The sequence below is a fragment of the Oscarella lobularis genome, chromosome 9 (assembly GCF_947507565.1).
Source record: "Oscarella lobularis chromosome 9, ooOscLobu1.1, whole genome shotgun sequence".
NCBI lineage: Eukaryota > Metazoa > Porifera > Homoscleromorpha > Homosclerophorida > Oscarellidae > Oscarella > Oscarella lobularis.
In genome coordinates this window covers 2,318,172-2,330,532 of record NC_089183.1, presented here as the reverse complement: position 1 = coordinate 2,330,532, position 12,361 = coordinate 2,318,172, and the positions used below count along the sequence as shown (strand labels likewise).

The window sequence follows — 12,361 nt, the reverse complement described above, 5'->3', positions numbered from 1 at the left end:
TATGAAACTATTTTTTAGTCGGTACAGTGTAAGGTAGCAAGCCTAGCCGGTTGGCTTCACTATGAGGACGCTGTCACCCCTATCGTAACGTTGTACGGTTGGGTCAATGACAACATAATGACAACATCAATCTCACGCCAACATTGGGATTATTATTATTCGGTTTGGCCACGTACCTGCTTCATGATCCCAAGCCCATGTACGACTTTTAGTCAGAAATCAGGACATGCTGCAGATTCTGGGCAACGGTCGACGCACTCAGATTTGTGGCTAAGTCATTGATGACGTCGAATACAGACGACAGACAAAAATTATTTATACCATGTATTCATTAGCTGTAGCCGATGAAACACATCAAATGATTTGCCAGCTAAAATAAAATTTGAAAGGAAGAAAAGTCTACAGCACCCGGTGTTCCCAGGCGGTCTCCCATCCAAGTACTATCCGGGCCCTACGTTGCTTAACTTCGGTGATCGGACGAGAACCGGTGCTTTCAACGTGGTATGGCCGTAGACGATAGGGAAGGCAACCCTGGTTTAGATATACAACCTCATTGACGCTCACAGCCCAGAAAATTGCATATCTCTAAAAAACGACGGTTAGAACGCGTGCCGGCCTGTGAGAAGATGCTTCGTGTCTTTATAATAACTTCTGAAAGAGTCGCATGATCGATTGAATCGGCTCTGATCGAATGTACAGTGTAGGCCTAGTCCCGTAGCTTAAAAGCCCGGATTTCATGCGCATCGCCTCGCGTTCGGATCGATTCGACGTTCTCGCACGCTTTTTGCGTTCTTATTCGCCCCTGGAATTAGCCGAAGCGCCTTCTGAACATAGGCAACGCCGTCCGAACTCCAACTTGCGCGAGCTTCAGTAAGTTTTTGGTAGAAATAGTTTGGGAGACCCCGGGCCCACTCTCGTTTTCCGCGCAACGGACTCGGGCAAAGACGAAAGCGATTATGAGCAGCTCGTATTCCCCGCCTCCACCTGCGTTCTTGAAGTCAAAAAACGAGTTCAATATCTTGGAACTCTCGATAAGGATACGTACCGCCTATTGTTCTCCTTTCCTTTCTTCACGAACGCGTGACGCTGTCACGAGTATGTCGGATCCGATTGAAACCTCTAATGGAACCTCTCGAGCGAATTATAGTCGTGCTTCAAGCGTTGTTCATACGCGTGGAACGGCGAGAGAGAGGCTCTATATCTTCAATGTATACGCGGATTCGATCCCACCAGAGTTTCCAAATGGTTGAAACGGTCTTCTTCGAGACAGATATGGCTATTCTGCTCTTCCCTATCTCGATTCTTTTCGACTGTCGAACTATTTATGCGACCTCGTTCTCGTCAGTATAAAGACGCTTTCCAGCTCACCAAATGACTCTCGCAGCCGCTATATACGTACTCCGTTCTTCCGTTCCCTGTTTACAGAGAACCGTCTAGAGACGTTCGGAACTCAGACGTCAACGGGGAGATTCTGAAGAAATTAATCGAATTAAAAGCCGCATGTCTGGCGTCTGTTCAAAGCGTTCGATCATTATTCGTCGCAGCTTCCTCTCTTCAATTCAATCATCTGGCGCAGTTGCAGAGATCATCTGTTGCAGAGATGGGTCAAACGCGACGAAGAGTCTCGTCGAGATGACGTCGTCGTCGAGAGACTTTCCAAGTGCATTCGTTATTCTCTACTCGATTTCGACGAATCGATTGGCGTTTTTCCAATCTCGACTTGGTGTCGCACTATGAGTCGTTGTTGTCGACGTTATTTTCTTAATGTATGTCTCAATATTTGTCTTGAATAAAACCGATTGAAGACAATTTGTTCGTCAAAAACGCTAATCCTGCCATACAATGTTTTTTTCTACTAAACGGCTAAAATCGTTGATCTCGCTTTCCATAGCAGAACCACGCCCACTCCCAAGCCCACTTTCGTGGATCAAGGCAGCCAGTGATTGCTAAGCAAATTTTGCTTGTTTTGTTTGACTATGCACAAAGAGCGATGATGCTAAAGTGATGACGTCAAAGCAGCTAGCGCGTGCCCTTCCAAAATGCGCACAAGCCTGCAGACGCTACCCTCATCAGCGACGCAGACCATAGATGCGCAGACCTAAACCTAATCGTCGCTAAACGAATCGACTCGAAATCTAGCTGATAAGCACCGATCGAAAGCCCCCGTTCCATCCTCGAAGTGGACATCTAGCATCTACGTACGGCCGAATCGCCGTACTGAAGCTTTTGGACCCAAGCTCTTTTGTCTACAGGTAAGGTAAGACAACAATAAGACGCCTTGAAGCTGGAATAAGACGCTGGGAAAGCAGAACGAGCGGCAAGACTCGCTTCTCGTCGTAACGATATCGCGTCATGACGCTCAAATACGACGCCGAGCGCCAAGAAATCGTCACTCGTGCCTACCGAAACGTTCAGGTCGAGAAAAACCGACTCGATCGCCTTTTTCAAAATGATTTAATTAATAAATTATTACGTCGTCCGTCTGATGCAGGAATTTTAGGAATGGTTGATTCCGAGTCGAAAGGAGATAGGTGTGACACAGCTGAAGATAATTCCATTGGATAAAAAATATAAAGAAACATAGTACGTAAATATCTTTTAGGCTTCAAGATATTAAGTTTGTTGTTTGGATTTTCTTTTTGAACGTGTATCACCTACAGTAGCTCTCATATATCAGGTACGATTTTCCAATCTGATTTCTATAGTTATGCTTGTCTTCTTTAGGATCAACAGGGTCGTCATTTGAAAGTCTACAAGCTTGAAATCACAGAGATTCAGAGACTCGTGTGGAAACAAAATGGCATTGAAGCCAAAGCCCATATCAGGTATGTCAATAATCGTTTTGATTTAATTACTAAAATCGTCAATATTTGGTAGATACCACCTTTTCTTAGTTTTTGAAGGCACACTCTATTTTCTCTGGCGGCTGCTCATTCTTCTACTTCAAGCTGAACCCTATGCATATGTTGTGTCTCCTGCAAGTGAACGTAATACATGTACTGTAAGTGAGACGTTGTAAGACTCATAGGCCTAATTGACGTAGAAGCTAACCTAGTTCATGCTATCAAAGGGGGGGGAGTGTTTTTGTATACAGCTATTGATGTCTCTTTTTAGGGATTCTTTCTTGCAGAAAGAAATTATTCTTGGGACGCAGCCAATGCTTCTGAAGCCGTTCTATTCGCGCGGTTCGTTCAGCGTGTTCACGTGCTGGATTGACCGACAGATGGATTCATTGCCATCGGAATCAGAATCGCTCATTGCTACAAGTAGGGTGATAGCTCTTTGCACGTGAGCTGAATTGCTATCTATTTATTTACGGCCTCCCCCTACATGATGACTCTACTGATGAAAGTCTAAAGCAGTCTTTTCTCTTATGTTAATAGCTGTGGTGTAGACGGTGTAGACACCAGTGCATTTACTTGCCCAACAGCCTATTCTACCGTAGCCTCGTTCTAGCACCTCTAACCGTAGATAAACACATGAAGAACAGGCTAATAAGTTGTACGTGCTTGAAGTCCAGAGAACAGGCATCTTGAAGTCTACGTGTGCTCCATCAAGAATCATGATGAAAGGTACATCTTATTCCATGCTTCAACCAAGCTGATTTATATTTTTAGGGAGTGGGGGTCCTGAGCACGACCCCATTATCGAAAAACTGCTCGCGCGGGGTCCCGGGCAAGACCCCGTCAAAACAAAAACTGCCTCGAAGGGGTCCTGGGCAAGACCCCGTCGAAACTGCCCGTGCACGAAAACGCGAGGGGAAACTCTGTGCAATTTTTTTCGATTTATTAAATAAAACGAACGTCCCCTCCTCTTACAAAAGCGCGAGCAGTTTTTGATGTCAGGGTCTTGCTCAGGACCCCGTAAGGAGCAGTTTTTTTAATGACGGGGTCTTGCTCAGGACCCCCAACTCCTACGCAAAAAAATTACAACGAGCAGCTTTACCTTCGGAGGGCTTACCTGCTCATCCATTGGTTCGATTGGAGCACGTCAAAGAATCTACAACAAACATTAGAATTAGAACACAAAGACGTCTAAAAACTGACGATTGTTTCGCCAAAGAAGTCCGCTGGAAAATACGGCGTGATTTTCCATCGCTCAAGACGGCATCATCTCGTAGAATTTCAAAAGTATTCAACTGATGCGGAAGCCGTAGATACATCCCTATGCATAAACATCCTTTGGCCAAATTGAATTGAATATCGTTATTGGCCATATCCTAGAAATGGCTTCCACTCCAGCATTCCTTGACCAGTCACAAAGTCCGCCTCTGCAGTCCAGTTTCGCTAATCTCAACAGTTACAAAAGGCATTCGACACCGTGACGTCGATGAAGTATACAGGTAGATGAAGTATACAGGTAGACAGAGTCCATGAAGTATATAGGTAAGACAGAGAGAAGCTGACGGTCAACACCTGAGGCCCAGCGAGAAAAATCTTAGAGACTTCCTATATATGGACCTCCCGTATACCGCCGCCTCAACGCTCTTAGATCGTTCAATGATCCGGCCCCGCGCTATATATACAGGGATCGACTCTTTCTGGGTTTTTCCTTCTTTCCGCGTTCCTCGAGAACACCCACTTGAAAGGCTTTCCTTGCGGTTTGATTCTTTTCTCGTCGCTATACTGTAGTTCTCGTTTTTCTCGTCGTCTTCGTCGATCGAGACGACGACGTCGTGTCGCGAAGCCGATTTTCGCTGTGAGAACGGGCGCTGCGTCGATTGGGCGTCGATTTGCGACGAGTTCGACGACTGCGGGGATCTTTCGGACGAGCGCAATTGCTCGACGACGAACGAGAGGCGAATCGACGCCGTTTCGCCGATTCCTGGCACGACGGAGGCCTGCGAGCCGTCTCGCTTTTCGTGTGCGAACGGCAGATGCGTTGGAAGGGAGAAACGCTGCGATGGCGTGGTCAGACGAGCGACGATGCGAGACTCAGGGCGCAACGACGCATGCCCCGCGGACTCCTCCGCGCGGGAAACTTACCATGGGTTCGACTACGGTGCGCGCAAAACTTGCGAGCACAACCGCGCCGACCGTGACCGCCTATGAAAACTGTCAGTGCTACGACTACGACGACGACGACTACTACTACTACGACAACGACGCTCACGAATTTCGATGCGCCAATGGGTTTTGTGTCAGCCATTTGGATCGTTGCGACGGTAACGACAACTGCGCCGACGGGTCGGACGAGTGGACATGTGAAGGGACGCCGGAGCCAAAGTCCAGTCTTTGCTATTGGGACGATCAATTTCAGTGCCGTAACGGTCGATGCGTTTCAAACGAGGAACGCTGCAACGGCATCAACGACTGCCGGGACGAGTCGGACGAGCAGGGGTGCCCCGAGATGCCGGCTACGTGCTACTCCGGTCAATTCACGTGCGATAACGGAGAGTGCGTTTCGCAGTCGGATCGCTGTGACGGCGATTATGACTGCGGAGACAAGTCGGACGAGTACGATTGCGGTGCCGTATTCGAGTGCCAAGATGATCAGTTCCAATGTGCCGTCTCTGAATGCGTGCCGAGATCGGATCGTTGCGACGGCGTTGAAGACTTCTTAGACGGATCGGACGAGGTGAGATGTCAAGTGTGTGACGAATACGACAACTCGTTTCGTTGCGATAATGGACGGTGCATCGATTCGACTTAAGTTGCGACGGCTTTGACAATTGCGGCGACTATTCGGACGAGCGAAACTGCGCCACAGGCAAGATTAGATAAACTATAATACCATTTTCGCGCTACCTGGTCATCTGGCTTAAGTTTGAATTGCGAAATTATACGGTCGATGTCCGTTCTCTCAATTTAAACCTAACGCAAAGAGCTGCATGCTTTAATTAACCCAGAAATGACAGTTTTGCAGAGGAAACGCCTCTCTGTGACGACCCCACGTTCTAGCCCTAATCTATATAGTCATTAGGGACAGATTACCCATTTTCCCTAGGTTTGTCTACTACACCAATCATTGCCACTGCGAGCAGTGCAAGTTCCTTTGGTATTATTCTGCTCGCCATTGTGATTGCAATGTGCGCTCGAACAAAGAAACGACGCCTCTGTTCTGTCGTCGTAATTCCTACAGCGTTTTACCGCCGCCATGCACGCCGCGAGAGCCCACAACCGTCCAAGATGCCGCTGCCCGGCGATTGCGTGCCGCCAATGTACACCCGAGCTGTCTAAGGTTGCCTCGGTCCACTTGGGGCAGCCGATCGAGGGTGAGAGTGCCGCAGAGGTGCATCCTCAACGTCGTGCTGCTGACGACGTCCAGAATGATGTGCCGCAGGTCGCGTAGCGTGACTACAGCATGGACAGACAACACACGTCTTATGACGTTGTGCTGTTTGCTTTCGTAGCTGAATTGAGGAGAGCTACGGGAGGGCATTTCGGGCTGTGCTGTGTTCTAGAGTGTTTTATGTATATTAGTATTGCGTGTGTGCGTCGATCAATAAAGCAAAATGCACGAGTGTCAGCGCGTGGCGCTGGCTCTTTCGCCGAGAATGATTCGCCCGGCGTCAAACAGATCAGTGAGAAGAGACGAGCGTCACAGAAGTGCTAACAACATTAGAGATCTCTTTTGAGGCGGAAACTCGCCGTGGCACATAAGCAACGCGAGTAGCGCTCTCCTCATTCCACTGTCGCGACGAACCGATCATATATGTACAAGTTCATTCACGTCGTCTCTCTTGCTGCCCTTTGCCTCGGCGCCAACTTCGTCAAAGACAATCAGACCGATCAAAGTTTGCGCTGCACTCCTTCAGGAGATCGTTGCTGCAAATCTGGCTGCGATTCACTCAAAATGCCGTCATGCAGCGATTGCTGTGGTGGAAAAATCGGAAAATTCGGACATTGTACCAGTCCCGCCAACGATCAACCAGTGACTTGCTACTGCGTAGGAATGTGATGATGGCCCGAGGACTCTGACTTCTACGTCACACGTGCATTCATGTGACGTCTTTGTCGTTGTCGTTGCCCTTGTTGCATGTCGTTGTTGTCGTTGTTGTCGTTGAAATGAAAATCTTCGCATGTGAATTTGTCGGTCTCCGAGAGCCGAGAGCGTATAGGAAGAGAAACTCCCCCTCCGCGTTTCGGCATCGTTTTAATTAAAAAAAATACGACTTGGTGGAGAGACTTTGTGCATGGCTCAATCCCTATTTTAGCGAGGTTGTCTAAAGTCGAGTCGGACTAGAGCCAGCTGGTGTCTTCGAATCTCGACATCCTTTTCTATTGCGTCAAACGCAGGAGAGGAAAGGTGACTCTTCCGTTTCATCAATCACCGACGCGACTACGCAGCTGACGGTAGCCGGTTTCGATCACGGGACGAGGCGGATATAACCAGGCTGACGGTAGCCATACCCATAACGGTGTATCGCGAAACACGTATAAGTATTCAATTGATGGCTCGTGTGGATGCAGAGCACGTACGTCCTTTTTCTGTGCTCATGTACCAGCACGAGTGTCAGGCTGGCCGGTGATCTTAATGCTCTTGGATTATCACTTTCTAAGTGGTGCATGCATGAGAGAGAGAGAGAGTGGGAACATATCGTAGTTGAAGATGATAAGAGCGCAAAACGTCCGTGCGTTTCCGGAGGAAAATTGCGCCGAATAATATATAACACCTACGTGCTCCATTCCCACTGCGCCCTACTACTGCTGCAGCCGATCGACTGCGCGCAAATACGCTTTATTTCAGGTAATTTGCGCGTGCCGCGCAGGAGTGCGAGCTCTGTGCTGCAATGATAGCTACAAAGTCTGCCTATAAAGGCTCAATCCTCAAATGCGAAGATTGCTGTGGTGGAAGCTACACACGTACAATGCGCCGCTCCCGGCGAAGTACTTGCCACTTTCGTCTCTGCGGATGAACTGAGAAACGATATGATGGACCCGAGGACTCTGACTTCTTTGTCTGTCTTTGAAATTGTTTTTGCGTAAGAATTCGCGCCGTCTGTGTATTCTAAGTATTCCGTGTGGTATTCTAAGTATTCTTCACAAAAAGCGCGGCACTCCAGCAGAAAAAAAATAGGACTTAGTGCATGAAGACACAGATATAGAGATGGCTTATCGTGGCTTCGATGAACATTCGAGGTTAGAGAGACTTCATGGATTGGAGATATATATGTAGAAATACTGTAGCTGATACTCGTGACAGCGTCACGCGTTCGTGAAGAAAGGAAAGGAGAAAAATAGGCGGTAGGTATCCTAGCTTATCGAGAGTTCCAAGATATCGAACTCGTTTTTTGCAAGAACGCAGGTGGAGGCGGCGAATATGAGCTTTTCTAGACATTCAAAAACGTGGCTGATAATCGCTTTCGTCTTTGCCCGAGTCCGTTGCGCGGAAAACGAGAGTGGGCCTGGGGTCCCAATTATATACCCCCAAAACTTACTGAAGCTCGCGCAATTTGGAGTTCGGACGGCGTTGCCTATGTTCAGAAGGCGCTTCGGCTAATTCCAGGGGCGAATAAGAACTCAAAAAGCGTGCGAGAACGTCGAATCGATCCGAATGCGAGGAGACGAAATCCGGGCTTTTGAGCTACGGGCTATAGCTAGTTATAGCACGGATACTAGTATCCGTGGCGATAGGCCTACACCAGTTTGTCTTCCCTTCTGAAAATTTGGCCTCAGGGATACATGTAAGGGTTCGCGAGGCCGCGCTGAGCACGCTTTGATGAGCGTGAAATGCATCCGACCTCGACGGCAATTATTCGCAATTATCAGAAACCTAAGTCGGAAAATTTCATTCGAACGCTGATTAATTTAGTTGTCGCCTAAAAAATCCTCATAGACAAAAATAGGCATTTTATCAAATCATGATCTTTCTTATTCAAAAATGACGTTGACCGTCTGGCGTCTGCCCTTTCTTGATTCATTTCACGTCCGCACAAAGGTAAATCATTAAGTAAAAAGCAGAATACTTTAACGGCTTAGACATCATTTGAGCGATCTGATCTTTTCAACGACGCTTGTCTTCAGCTCACGTGGTTTCAGCACAAGTGGCTCTGAAATATTGATATCAATAAATAGTCAGTTATTTCTTTTAATTACCTTGCGGCGCTTCATTAATTAATTAATTAATTAATACCGAGATGAAGAATTTCGAAACCGTTCTCATGCATGATAGACAAGTACATCTGTCGTCTCATCTTCATTTTGTACGCAATGAGACGCAGCATAGGAAACAAGCTATCCATCTACAGTAAATAATCAAAGACACGGGGATCACTATATCACAATGACAAACCGGCCACACTTTGCGATTTTCAATGTGTAATAATAAGTAAACGGACTCAGAAGACAAAGCGATTTCTCTTTGAATTCTCCTTTCGACAATCGACAAATCATATAGGACCTCGCCTCAGCGATATATATATATATTGGGTCACATCAAAAACAATGGCCGTCCAGCACTAAAAAATTATTTATTTAAGTAAAGTTAGTCTTAAATAATTACTTTATTTTGTACATCGATCCAAAATAAATCACCACTGAGGATGAAGTCGTTGTTAATAAGTTCAAAAAGAAACGCTTGATGCTGGTTGATTGTTGCCATGGCAGCGTGATGCTAACTAAACTCAGCCTACACGTCCACTGAGCTCCAAATCCAACCAAAATCCTACGCTAAATTTATAAATTAATTTAAATCAGTGGGGGGGGGGGGGGGGCAGTAGCTAATTAGTCTAATCAGGTAGAGGTAGCGAGACATTTGATTGGTAGTTAGGTAATTGAGACAGTTGTACTTGAGTCGTTGAGCTAAACGCGTGTCTGTGCAAGGCCTGAATAAAAGGGAGAAATCCGAAGCCGCGGCGCTATTACAATCTGATGATGCTCGAGGCAACCGGGCTCTTAATTAACTGCTGCAGACCCGCGGCCACGTTGCCTGATGACTCGTCTGACGACGCGGTCTCACTGTATCATCAGTATGTACGTACAGGAATAAAGGATGTTTTTCTAAGCTAGCGTACGTTCTCATGCAAATTCCTGACTCTTTTTTCTATCTCTGCTTTTGTTACGTCTTGCCGTACACCCTGCGCGTCCGCCTCGCCGTGTAACCATATCTATGGTGTAACTGACCATGAACAAGAAGCACGCAGGTGTATATTAGATTGCGATACTAGATGCGCCACGCAGTGCACGTTTCGGCTCCGCGAAGACCCACGTACTTCAGCTCAGTGCCTATACATACGCTCCAAGAGCTTCACTTGCCGTGTGTGAATGGCTCGCACGCTAGCAGCTAGCCCAGCGTTGTCTGAGAAAACGGCCGATCGAAGCGAAGTTCCGCATTTCTACGTCAGCAACTAAATATAGCACGTCGATGCATCCGTCGACGTCACATGACTGAAACAGAAGTGCAGTATCTGCGGCAGTGCCCACAGCGTATTTCTTTCGTTAGTTCACTTAGTTGACTAAGTTTCAGCATGCAGAGTGCTTATACAGAGTTATGGGCTCTATACAAAATGTCAGTGTCCTAAATAAAATAAAAAACTTTAGCTACTTTCTTTTTCGTAGGTCTTACATTGCTCGCTTTCTCTCTGCTGATACGCGCAGTGCAACTTGAATCCGCCAAACGGCGCATATCCACATGCCCGCATCGCGGTGATTTTCAATGTCTCAACGGACAGCTAGTGCATTTCTCGACGTCATCGTTGCGACGGACATGTTGACTGCGGCGATGGCTCAGACGAAAACATTGGTTGCGAACAACGGAGGAAACGTTCCAGCTGCATCTCTTCCCACGAATTCCAGTGCGAAAATGGAAGATGCATTCCTTCACGATGGTACTGTGACGGTGACAACGACTGTGGCGATTTTTCAGATGAACGTAACTGTTCTAGCTACTGCCGCCAAGATCAGTCACGGTTTTGGTGCAATTCTAGCTACTGCCGCCAAGATCCGCAACTGTTTTGGTGCAAGAATATTGACCGTTGTATTCGTCTATCTTCTCGCTGCGACGGTCGCAACGACTGTGGCGATTTATCAGATGAACGTAACTGTTCTAGCTACTCCCGCCAAGATCCGTCACGGTTTTGGTGCAAAAATGACGACCGTTGTATTCGTCTATCTGCTCGCTGCAACGGTCGCAACGACTGTGGCGATTTTTCAGATGAACGTAACTGTTCTAGCTCCTGCCGCCAAGATCCGTCACTGTTTTGGTGCAAAAATGACGACCTTTGTATTCATAGAATTTATCGCTGCAACGGTCGCAACGACTGTGGCGATTTTTCAGATGAACGTAACTGTTCTAGCTCCTGCCGCCAAGATCCGTCACTGTTTTGGTGCAAAAATGACGACCTTTGTATTCATCGAACTTATCGCTGCGACGGTCGCAACGACTGTGGCAATTTTTCAGATGAACGTAACTGTTCTAGCTACTGCCGCCAATATCCGCAACTGTTTTGGTGCAATTCTAGCTACTGCCGCCAAGATCCGCAACTGTTTTGGTGCAAGAATATTGACCGTTGTATTCGTCTATCTTCTCGCTGCGACGGTCGCAACGACTGTGGCGATTTATCAGATGAACGTAACTGTTCTAGCTACTGCCGCCAAGATCCGTCACGGTTTTGGTGCAAAAATGACGACCGTTGTATTCATCTATCTTCTCGCTGCGACGGTCGCAACGACTGTGGCGATTTTTCAGATGAACTATGCTGTGATGGGAACAATATCGGCAGGTTTTGGAAGTGCGATGACGGAAGTTGTATCCATCAAAGATACCGCTGTGACGGTGACAACGACTGTGTCGATTTATCAGATGAACGAAACTGTTTTAGCCACTGCCAGCAAGATACGTCAAGATATTGGTGTAAGAATAACGGCCGTTGTATTCGTCAAAGCTTCCTTTGCAATGGTGACAACGACTGTGGCGATTTATCAGATGAACTATGCTGTGATGGGAACACTAGCAGCCAGGCATGGAAGTGCGAGGACGGAAGTTGTATTCATCAAAGTTACCGCTGCGACGGTGATTACGACTGCCAAGACCAGTCAGACGAAAACAACTGTGGTACGACATGCAATAAAGCGAATAACACCGCACCTCCGCGAAAAACATGCATGATACTCTCCAGTAGTTTAGCGTTCGTTGTGATGAGATATCACAGATAAAAAATCCGTACCTGCAACAGCTCAGAATCAAATTTGTACAGTGGAACCTGCTTATTGCAGCCATACTTTGACCAGACGTTTCCAACCGCAATAAAGAGGTACGTGGCCTGAATTCGAGAAGAAAATAGATTAGGTTGGCCACTACGGAAATTTATTTAATTAAATAACTAAGTTCGCCCGCTTTCTCAAGAGGCTCCACTGTACTCTTCAGGTAATAAAAGACACATGATTCTGACATAAAAATGACATTTAACGTCATAAAGTCG

The 12,361-nt window shown here is 47.0% G+C and overlaps 1 protein-coding gene, 1 long non-coding RNA gene and 1 other non-coding gene across 6 annotated transcripts; 2 read left to right on the top strand and 1 right to left on the bottom strand.

The window, feature by feature from the left end:
- Nucleotides 1-396: 396 nt before the first annotated feature.
- LOC136191674 (5S ribosomal RNA) lies at nucleotides 397-515 on the bottom strand. The gene has a single exon (XR_010670905.1). It is a non-coding gene; the product is annotated as a 5S ribosomal RNA (ribosomal RNA).
- A 1,558-nt stretch (nucleotides 516-2,073) lies between these two features.
- LOC136190947 (uncharacterized) lies at nucleotides 2,074-3,804 on the top strand. Of its 4 annotated transcripts, none has more exons than XR_010670678.1 (4): nucleotides 2,074-2,415; nucleotides 2,492-2,677; nucleotides 2,725-2,825; nucleotides 2,878-3,804. It is a non-coding gene; the product is annotated as an uncharacterized lncRNA (long non-coding RNA). The 4 variants fall into 4 exon arrangements; XR_010670679.1 differs by having other exon boundaries at nucleotides 2,074-2,583; nucleotides 2,661-2,677; XR_010670677.1 differs by having other exon boundaries at nucleotides 2,074-2,677; nucleotides 2,878-3,001; nucleotides 3,115-3,804.
- Nucleotides 3,805-4,986: 1,182 nt separating this feature from the next.
- LOC136191430 (sortilin-related receptor-like) lies at nucleotides 4,987-12,271 on the top strand. The gene is made up of 2 exons (XM_065979754.1): nucleotides 4,987-5,577; nucleotides 10,617-12,271. Exons 1-2 carry the CDS (start codon nucleotides 4,987-4,989, stop codon nucleotides 12,093-12,095), a joined length of 2,070 nt encoding a protein of 689 aa, XP_065835826.1. The 3' UTR covers nucleotides 12,096-12,271.
- The last annotated feature ends 90 nt before the right edge of the window (nucleotides 12,272-12,361 follow it).